This window comes from Mercenaria mercenaria, chromosome 19, assembly GCF_021730395.1.
Source record: "Mercenaria mercenaria strain notata chromosome 19, MADL_Memer_1, whole genome shotgun sequence".
Lineage (NCBI taxonomy): Eukaryota > Metazoa > Mollusca > Bivalvia > Venerida > Veneridae > Mercenaria > Mercenaria mercenaria.
The window spans coordinates 11,776,757-11,787,612 of NC_069379.1; the positions used below are offsets into that span (position 1 = coordinate 11,776,757).

The 10,856-nt window shown below is 35.5% G+C and overlaps 1 protein-coding gene across 1 annotated transcript; it reads left to right on the forward strand.

Moving 5' to 3' along the window:
- The first annotated feature begins 1,900 nt into the window (after window positions 1-1,900).
- Window positions 1,901-9,096, forward strand: LOC123542652 (procathepsin L-like). The gene is made up of 9 exons (XM_045328591.2): window positions 1,901-2,051; window positions 3,587-3,717; window positions 5,055-5,160; window positions 5,328-5,486; window positions 6,347-6,470; window positions 6,856-6,956; window positions 7,460-7,620; window positions 8,436-8,546; window positions 8,782-9,096. The coding sequence occupies exons 2-9, from the start codon at window positions 3,587-3,589 to the stop codon at window positions 8,879-8,881; spliced, it is 993 nt and encodes a 330-aa protein (XP_045184526.2). The 5' UTR covers window positions 1,901-2,051; the 3' UTR covers window positions 8,882-9,096.
- The last annotated feature ends 1,760 nt before the right edge of the window (window positions 9,097-10,856 follow it).

The window sequence follows — 10,856 nt, forward strand, 5'->3', positions numbered from 1 at the left end:
TGTAAACATTACTGGTGTTTTTAATACCGCCGAGAGAGTCTGCTCTATATACTGCTGACATTTTATTTCCGCATAATATTAATAAGTAAAATGCAAAAATAACAGTACTGCATTTAAACAGCTTTAAAATGTGACAATGGCTGTTGTCCATTTCAGTAAATGGAGATTAATTTTAGACATGTGTCACTGAATAGCAAAGGATGGAATGAATGAACTAAACGTTCAAGATGTGATATAAAATGCACAAGTACAGTTTTTTAAACAGAATGAGAGAAACAAACAGACATAGGGAATATAAAAACCCTACACCCCCACCCCCTCACACCCCTCCCCTCTGACATATTTTTCAATTGCATCCAAATGTTCATTTCATTCTGTTTTTCAATGGCAATTATTGTCTTAACAGTAGTTTCTAATATTTAAGTTTCTGTTAATAATAAAAATCAAAGGCGCGATTTTGTCCGTCTTGGCTAGTATGAGTTGGGGGTTTTTGTCCTGCGTCCAGCATATAACACTTTATAAACAGAATGAAAGAAGTCAATATCTTTACAGTATCACAATATATTTATATACCCTATTAAAAGGAACAATAGGAGTCAGTTTTTGATACACTGTTATCAAACAGAATAACCTACTTCAAAAAAAAAAAATTGATAATACGGGAATTATCATTAACGAGGTTATAGATCTATTATTTATCTATCATTTCATAATCATTATATCAACATGATGTAAACCTAAAACTACACACGCACTGGGACACAGGCGATCATTTATATACGTGCTGTTTTACATTTTTTCCATCTTTGTCAACTTTTACAATATTCTGGTATTGGACTTCACAAATGCATTTTTATTTGAGAAAATAAACCACTCTTTTTATGCATAATTTAGGATTTAATTGTTAGTAAAACAGATGTACTGACGACAACCTTATAAACTATTTTAGCTTCAAAGAGGTACTTTCATTTGTAAACTATTGTAAATGAATATGAAAATAAAAAAGAATAACTCTGTTCAAAGAATGTAAAATGAAGTAGGTCTGTTTATCTTGTCAGTATGTATGTGTATGAACACACGTGCGATTTGTAAATTTAATTTGTGCAAGCTTTCTTCTATGTTCAGCTCAGTCTGATCCCCTCGGCCTTTATGCTTCGTATTAACCGGAGAAGACGGAAATACCCGATGTTTCATGAAATTAGGAAAATCTGTTTACACTTGGTATTTTTTATGGTTTTTTTTTATATATATTTCGAAATCGTTGCCATCCATTTTAATAGAGCATAATTTGATATATTATTTTGCGTGATTAGATGTTTTTCTCTAACATAATCTCAATAAATGAGCCGAGTCATGAGAAAACCAACATAGTGGCTTTGCGACCAGCATGGATCAAGACCAGCCTGCGCATCCGCGCAATCTAGTCAGGATCCATGCTGTTCGCTAACGGTTTCTCTAATTATAATAGGCTTTGAAAGCGAACAGCATGGATCCTGACCAGACTGCGCGGATGCGCAGGCTGGACTGGATACATGCTGGTCGCAAAGCCACTATGTTGGTTTTCACATGGCGTGGCTCAAATAGTTTCCTATCTCGTCTTGAAAGTGAATCATTCGAACTCTTGTTGTTGTTGTTTTGGTTGTTATGTTTGTGTTTGAATGGTGTATGGGAGGGGGCAGGAGTGGCGGTGTCGGTGGTGTTGGGCATGGTTGAAATTTGGACAAATATGGCGGCAGTTCCGTTTCTTTCTTCTGCTAATATTCTTCTACTGTTTGGCCTGAAGATGCAGATGAGTTTCCATGTAAATAAAAGCGTCAAGTAAGAGTCTACAGAAGAGGTCTTCTGAAAACGGAAACTCTATCAAGGGTAGCAAATCAAACAAGTTAGATGGACTATGTCACAAGATTATATCATATGACCAAGATGAGGGTCACATTGTGACCACGTGGCTACTCTTTAGGACATCGAACGACCTTAAATATAGCTGATAACCGTTTCTCAACCACTTTTTAACTGGAGTACCCCACCGCACGGACACAAAAATTCTGAAGGTATGAAAACATTTAAATTCTTACTTTTTCAGGTTATGACTGTCAGAGTAACTCAAAATATTATGTAATGTTTAAATTATATGTAACGTCTGTTTTTTATAAGAACTCTTTTTTTCCCTCGGGCTTCTATTAGGAATAATCCCGTTTTTGTTGAGAATAAAAGTTTAATAAGGTCTTCACTTTTAATAAAGATAGTTTACAGTCAATTAAATGACTCTGTAACGCCCACACATGTCAAAAGCGATAAAGTGCATCTTTAAGTGGGTATTGTTTGAATGTTTGATAAGAGACGGAAGAAAAAACATACTGACAGCGTGAGCTATGTTATGACAAATTTATTGTGATAAAAACTAGGTTTCAAAATAGTTAGATTAAACAATAGGCTGTGTACTTTATATTGTCATCTATGTCCTTGATTTTTTTTAGCAATGTACTTAAAGAAACTGCCCTAGTGGTTAAAGTCGAAATTTTCAAATCACCTGCTCCTTACCGATGTGAGCTTGAACCTCATTTGGGCGTAGAATTCTTCATGTGAGGAAGCCATCTAGCTGGTTTAAGAAAGGTCTGTGGTTCTACCCAGGTGCACGCCTGTGATGAAAATAAAAATGCCCGGGGGAGCATCTGAGGTCTTCTTCCACCATGAAAAGCGAGAAAGTCGCTATATTACCTAAATATTGTGTCGATGTAACGTTGAACCCAACAACTTTGAATCGCTTGTCCCGCACCACTTTGGGTTCGAAACCTCGCTTGCGGTTTAGAATTCTTTTAATGTGAGAAAGCCATCAAGTTCCCGCACAGAAGGTCGATGGTTCCACCCGGGTGCTCTCTCGTAATTGAAATGATGCCCGGGAGGGCACTTGGATTACTGTCCATAATAAAAAATCTGTAAAGTCACACTATGACCTATGATTGTGTCGGTGTGACGTTAAACCCGACAAAACCAATGCAAACCACTTAAACCAAAGAGTTTATATTAATTGAATGAAAGTAGCCTTAAACTAGGCTGAAATATTTATAGGAACAGAACAGAACAGAACAGAACAGAACAGAACGGAACAGAACAGAACATTTATCAGTCGAATGCATGATGCAGCATTTAGACATAAACAATGGTAAATACTACTAGCAATGTGCACATGGCTAGTAATTGTTGCTTTGTTCTGTTTCTAAATACAATAAGAGGAAAATGCTTCAACATTATTTCGATATTACATCAAACTGCATAACTTTTACTAAGGAGACACGGTGGTGGGGTTAGAACGTTAGACGCGTTACCCGGAGGTGGTAAGTTCGAATACTACTGAGAACGTATTTGATGCGGCTTCCACAGTCCCTCTCCCGGGCGTGATAACTGATGTAAAATCAAAAACGTAGTTATCGGGCGTAGTTAATAAGTTATGAGACATTCTTTACAGCTGATTAAAAAAAAAAATGACTGTAAATTGTAGTTAGTGACTACGATAATAATAATAGTATAGAGAAAATACAGTATGAACACAATTATAACCTTTCTCTTCACCTTTAAAATATTGTAGATGCTTCGTGCTGCTGTGCTCGGATGCCTTCTGGCAACATCTCTGGCTTTCAACAGTTTCCTTGACAACGAGTGGGAGTCATACAAATCAGCGTACGGCAAACAGTATGAACACGGTGTGGAGGGTCTCAGGTAACAGAAAGTTACAGATTTCGGTAGATGAACCTTACAGATTTTTATTTAGCGAGATCTCAACTGGATGTCACGAGATTTAGCGAGATGTTATTCTAGTATGTTCTCGTGACAGTTTCAGATCTTTTTTATTTATGGAAAATGAATATTTTTCGTCCGGTTTCCGTTTCAAAATTGACGAATTACAATCAAACTTTATATTTTCCTTGTTTGATATACGCCTGCATTTTAAAAAGGTTTAAGATACTCGGTACAATATGATTATCATAACAGTACCTTGATAATGCAATGTTGTATTCGGCTCGCCGGTCGGAGTGGATTTTACCAGGCCTTGATCCCACGAGGAGCTTGTGTCGAGTATGATCTGGCCTGGCAAAGTCCACGAGAGCCAAATGCCCCATTGCAAATCAAGGTACTACTTTAATGACTATTTTATTACATACATATATATATTTCTACTGTCATATTAGCTTAAAATGACAGATATGGTTGAAACCCCGTTCAAAACGTTGATCTATGTAACGCATGGAAAGTCGCTAAAACAAGTAGTCCCATCATTGAATAGTTTTCCGACGGGAGTTGGATACAGGCTTTTGTATTCATTAATGAAATACACTAACAGGTATATAATAAAAAGTGGTATAATTATACTTCGGTTTTGTTTAAGAAACGAACTTGAGAAAGATTTTGTTATCAACCATATTTCAGATGTGCGTAATATTTGACAGATAGCGATCATCTTCGTATGATAAACATTTAAATGTCAACATTTGTAGCTTGATACGGGTTGGTACCGCCGGAGATGGAGATGGGGTTGTTACAAAATTTACAAATACATAAGGGTACAGGACTAGAGCGTCGGACTCCTTATCTTAACGCCGCGAGTTCAAAACCTGCTGAGAGCTGAACTTAACAGCAATTTCCAAAGACTGATATGAAAATTAGGAAGCGTTTATCGAGGGTATTTTGCCGTGCCCTGCCGTACTGTATCAATGTCAAGTCAGAAATTTGCTTTAAGCTGTTAAAGATACGTGACCCGTTTATTTGTTTTGGCTTAATTCCTATAAACAGAAGATTATACCTTTATAGGTAATTCTTGAAAAGTAATAATCCTTAAGGAATTTTAAATGGACATGGATATTTTAGATATTCGGTGACAATGCCTATAGAATAGGCAAGATCAGTAGCACATCCCCTCAGGTTTGAAGGCAAGTCTTAGAACGCAAACTCAGAGTCAACTAACCAGTAAGCTTGAGTTTTTGGGCTGGCTTCCTAGCATTGGGCCTAGGTTTAAGTTAACCAATATTTTAACAATGCTCTGTATATTTGATTTACAGACGCCAGATCTGGGAGAGTAACATCAAATACATCGAACAGCACAACCTGGAGGCGGACAGAGGACTCCATACATACAGACTGGGAATGAACGAATACGGAGACTTGGTAATAATACTCATTTGTGAAAATCACTTTGTATCAAATATGGAAACTGTGTGCTATACACACGTTTTTTAAATAAAATGCGGCATGTGACTGTATTCATCAAAAGATGTGTGTTGAGTATTATTGTATATTCACAAAAAGCTGTAGCTTTTGACATCTGTTTTCAGACAAACGAAGAATTTGTATCCGTAATGAATGGATTTAAACAAAATGCTACAAAGAAAGTGTGCGGCAAATTTAACCCACCAATGAACGTGGATTTATCTTCCCTACCAGATACAGTAGACTGGAGGAAGGAAGGCTATGTAACAGAAATAAAAAATCAGGTAAGAGTTGTCGACCGTTCGCGGTATATTTTGATTGGTCAACTCTTCACGAAGTTTTTGATTGGTCCGTTTACCAGCCTTATTCAAACGTACTAAAGAGTCAAACGTGAAGTGTAAGGACAAATTAAAGCCCTGCTCCGCTGCTATTCAAATTCTATTGTGTGTATGCAATCCAACAGTTAACGGCCACGCGCCACATATTAGCGCGCAAAACCCACAGGTATTTCTTATAGAATTTTATATAAAATAGACTCTATTTTGACAGGCGTCACTGTTCATAGTCAGGATTTTCATGCTTTTTCAGTGACAATTTAACGTTAAACGGTAGGACTGGAGCAGGTCTTTAAATGAAATAATTACAACAAGGGTAGTTCCGAAATTATCTTGCTCAATTTTCATACCTTTAATATTTGTAAGCAAAAAGAAAATAAGCAGAACATCAATACTTAAGACTGTGAAAACTTCAAAAATCTAATAATAAAATTATGTTAAAGATTTTAGATTCATAATACATAATTTTTATTTTGCTGACATACAATGTCAGACAAGTCAAGATTTAAGAAACATTTATCGTATATTCTTTATATTTAGTTTACTCTTTAGTCGGTTCTTGAAGCTCATATGAACTTATGTTGTACTTTTATGGTTTCTTGACAACCTTCTTGTCTGAGAATTACAGTTAGAATATTTGCTGTCGACTCACCCAATGTAAAAAGTTAACATTGTTTTGTTTTTTTCACATGCAGTAAGACTCGGGGTAGATTAACACAATAACAGTAACAAAATCTTGTCAATAAACAAACTATCATTCCACTGCGTTGTTATTAATTTCTTAAGAATTTGTTTGTTTGCTTCTTAAGGGACAATGTGGCTCCTGTTGGTCATTCTCAGCTACTGGTTCCCTCGAGGGACAAAACTTCAAGAAAACTGGAAAACTTGTTTCCCTCTCTGAGAAGAACCTAATGGACTGTTCCAAACCAGAGGGTAGGTCTATAGTTATTGTATGTGGAATAAAAGTTAAGCATAGCAATAGAATATCTAAGTTTTGAAATGGCAGGGCTTATTCAAAACCTGCATGTTATGAATTAAAGGTTGAAAATTTGGGACTTGTACTCTTCCAACCCCAAGAATTCGGGGTTAGTCACTACTAAAATAGCCTCTTTACCGTATATTTTCGCTTATAAGACTCACTCGCTTATAAGACGCACCCAACCATTAGACTTGCAATCTAGGGTTTCTTTTTCTTTTAATTTCCTTGTTGTACACGCTTATAAGATGCTTCCCACTCCTAATAATGCGTCTTATAAGCGAAAATATATGGTAAATGAGAAATCACACTAATCTGAAATTTTTCTTTGGTCTCTTCTAGGAAACAAAGGATGTGAAGGTGGATTGATGGATCAAGCCTTTGCTTACGTCATAAAGAATGAAGGAATTGACACTGAAGAGTCATACCCATACAAACCAAAGGTTAGTTGTTCAAAGGATACTTAGGTATATTTCCATGAAAAAGATTAATGATTTGTGCATATTTTTAAACAGTCAATTAAATAAAACACTTGCATCCGCCATTATGTGAAGTCGCGGAAACATGTGACAAATTGTACAAGTTATCCAGTCAATAATCTGACCCACCAGCTCCTAATTATTTTATTTCGTCTGTGGTACATGAAAATATGTCAAGTTGTAAAGGAAAAGTTATTACAATCTTCAAGTATTATTCTGACCTAACACACGCAAGTTTATAAAATCACGAAAATTGCTTACGCACACTGTTGATGTAGAAAAACAAATTAAAGCTATATTATAATATAACAAAAGAACGACAGAAGTGGTTCTTTATATGTTATTAATATATGTTTAAACCACATTTACCGAAAGTGAATTTGATGCCTTTTTCCAATTCTTGTATTTGAGATTACTTTATATCCGAATTATATTTATCCGTATATTACTACGCATACATATTCTAGAATGGACCATGTGAGTTTAAGTCGGAAGATATCGGAGCAACAGAGAAAAGTTGTATGGACATAGAAACTGGATCTGAGGACGATTTACAGGCTGCAGTAGCAACTGTAGGACCAATCTCTGTCGGCATTGATGCCAGCCATGCTTCTTTTCAACTGTACAGGTATTGCTGTAGATATATATGAAGCCGCCATTTTTATCTATCATGCAATAGGAGGATATAGATTTCGAAAAAATGCTTCAAATAAAATAAGACTAAAACGCAGTAGAGTAAAAGAAAACAAGATTTTGTTGAGAGAAGGCAAGAGGAAATGCAGAAAGACTAGGACTACTTTTATTTGGGCTCCTAGACCAGCGGCGTAGGCGTACACTTTATTTGGCAGTGATCGGAAACTGAGACTTACCCTATTCTGTAGTTAATCAGGATGTTTTCTTGGGCAGCTGATTTATATTGATCTATATAAAGTAGATGAAGTTACCGTAAATGTAAGCCGTATGTCTGTACTAAATAAGTAGCATTAATTATTCCGGTCCTACATTTAATGGCTTGTGATGCTCTCACGCTTCTTTAGGGAAAAACGCAATAGCTGATTAATCCTTTGTATTCGTGATCAAAAATTAAAGTGTTGCCGAAACATTAAGATATCTAAGATGGCGTCTGTTCCTTTGCCCATAGCAGATCCTAATATTGGCCTATTTGACTGAACTAATCCGTTTTAACAGAAGAACGTAGCGTACAAAATCTTGACAAACTGTATCAGAGTTCGCAAACTGAAAATCTCATACTTTAAGTAACTACGGTCATTTGCTAAGCTCCCTTCTTTTCCTTTATTTTATGTTGTCGCAAAATATTTCAGTACAGCAAACTACTGCCTTTGTACTGCCTCATTACAAAGAGCAAGAGCTTGAGCGAACATTTTTTTTACAATGATACGAAGCATGGAAGCATTTCGACTGACGTAACTTCTTTTGTTTTAGATCTGGTGTATACAATGAGAGAAGGTGTTCCACTAAGAAACTTGATCATGGTGTCCTTGCTGTAGGTTACGGAAAAGATTTAATGAAGGATTACTGGCTTGTAAAGAACAGGTAAGTAATCTTTTATGCAAAATGGTCTTTTGTAAGCAACATATTTCGGACAAAGTCTTAAATTCGGATGTCAATCATATGGGTAACTATTTTGCACCGAATAATTTTGTATTAATTAATGCGTATAAAATAGCATAAATATTTTCTTTTGTGAAAAGTGAAAATTGGGAAAAGATAATTTGTTATAACTTGACAGGACCAGGTTGATACACAATTTTTTTCATTCTCGTTACAGCTGGGGCAAAAGTTGGGGACAGGAAGGCTATATCATGATGTCAAGAAACAAAGATAACCAATGTGGCATTGCCACACAAGCAAGTTTCCCTACCATGTAATTGGATTGGGCAACAGATCTGCGAAGAGTAACAACCGTTAATCTGATATGCTGATTAAACTGATCTGAATAATTAAACTAAAATTTACTCTGATTGGTTAATTTGTTATGTTGTGCAAAAGCGTTGTTAAATGCGTATTTTATCACATGTTGACAAGTCATACAAAATGTTGTTGAAATAAAAGTTCAAAAATAAAAGACTTGATCGAACTTGGACGGCTTTGTTTGTTATCCTTGCGATACATTTTGCAAACTTAATTCGAGCTTGAATTATTGAATTGGCAGTGTGTAATTAGTATTTTAAAGCCCTGCTCCGCGGGTATTCAAATTCTTTTGTGTGTATACAACCCATGATTACAATAGGTAACAGTTAACGGCCACGTGCCACACTAAGCACGCAAAACCACGGGTATTTCATACAGAATTTCATATAAATAACCTCTATTTTGACAGGTGTCACTGTTCATAGTCAGAATTTTCATGCTTTTTCAGTGACATTTCAAAGTTAAAACGTAGATCGGGAGCAGGGCTTTAAGGGGAGTGGTGGTCAAGTGGATTAGGTGCCGGCCGCTCAATCCATGGGTCGTGTGGGGTCACGACCATGACTTCTCATATGACACCAGTACTATTTTTTCCAGGAAGCGGACTCGAGAGTGGTTCCAATCACAATCGAGCTAAATCAAATTAGTATAAACTAATTAGGAAGAATCTGTGTGAAAAAATGAAAGACTAAAATAATATTTTAGCAGTCATGCCTTGAGGCCAGGCTGTAACTAATTCAAGATTCAAGATTCAAGATTTTTATTGGCTCAAACATTTTACAATGTCTATCGCCATACTACAATTGATGGCGGTTATATATACAAAATATGAGAAAAGTATGTTACTACAAATGTGTGAGAGACATATATAAAATTGACATATAATAATAGTTAATTCCATTCACACTGAGACTAAGAAACACATATTTTAACAGACAAACAAACACACTAGTATACTGCCTACTGTAATCATTTACAACAATTAGTATTTCCTTTAAGTGCCAAACATGTTAGTTTTCCCAATGGAAAGTACTTAACTTTTCCATTCAAAATGGTACTCTACTATCTGAAATCTGGTATATCAAAACATGAGAAAAAGATGTAGACAAAATTGGAAAATCATCCGTCCTGTTTGTTTGATTATACATGTACTGTTACCAAAGTAAGCTTTTGCAACATTTTCCTGTTATAATATATCAGACAATATATCTTTGTAGATCCAATATTGACTTCAAGCTTGGGTAAAAATAACTTTTTTGACTGAGGAAAATACAACCCAAATAGCTTGAAAACTTTGTTCGAATTTAAAAAAAAAATACTGAAAAATATATACATTCCCTCAAATTTAATGTATCATTACGAAAACTGATATTTATTAAATCTCATTTTTTAAATGACAGCGAAAACATTCACTTTATAAATGATATATTTGTAATAAATGAAATTTACGCAGACTGGCTTTAGGAAAACACCAACTGTTACAATTAAAGGCACGAGTATTATTAATTTCAATTTCAGCGAAAAATAAACTCGTGTTTTTAAATATAAATTTCATTCTAATAATACAGACGAATAGACGGACGGACGGATGTATTATAAAACAAATGGATGAACAAAAATGCAGACAGGCAATAATATGACAACTTCCGACTTGGCAAATACATCTACAAAAATAACGATCAGCACTTTTGCCATACCTTTGATGTTATTGTCATATATTATACCGACAGTCGTTATAATCCGCTAAATCGATTGTTACAATGAAACCAATACTTGAGTTGCCATTCCGAAAGTTAAGATTGAGTGGGATGAAATGACATACGCAATGTCTACTCGACGTCCACTTGAGTGATACTTACCCGAGTTTGAGTCAAGTGTGAGTTTCTGTGACGACTATGAATATGGCCGTAAATGTAACATAAAATCTCACTCATA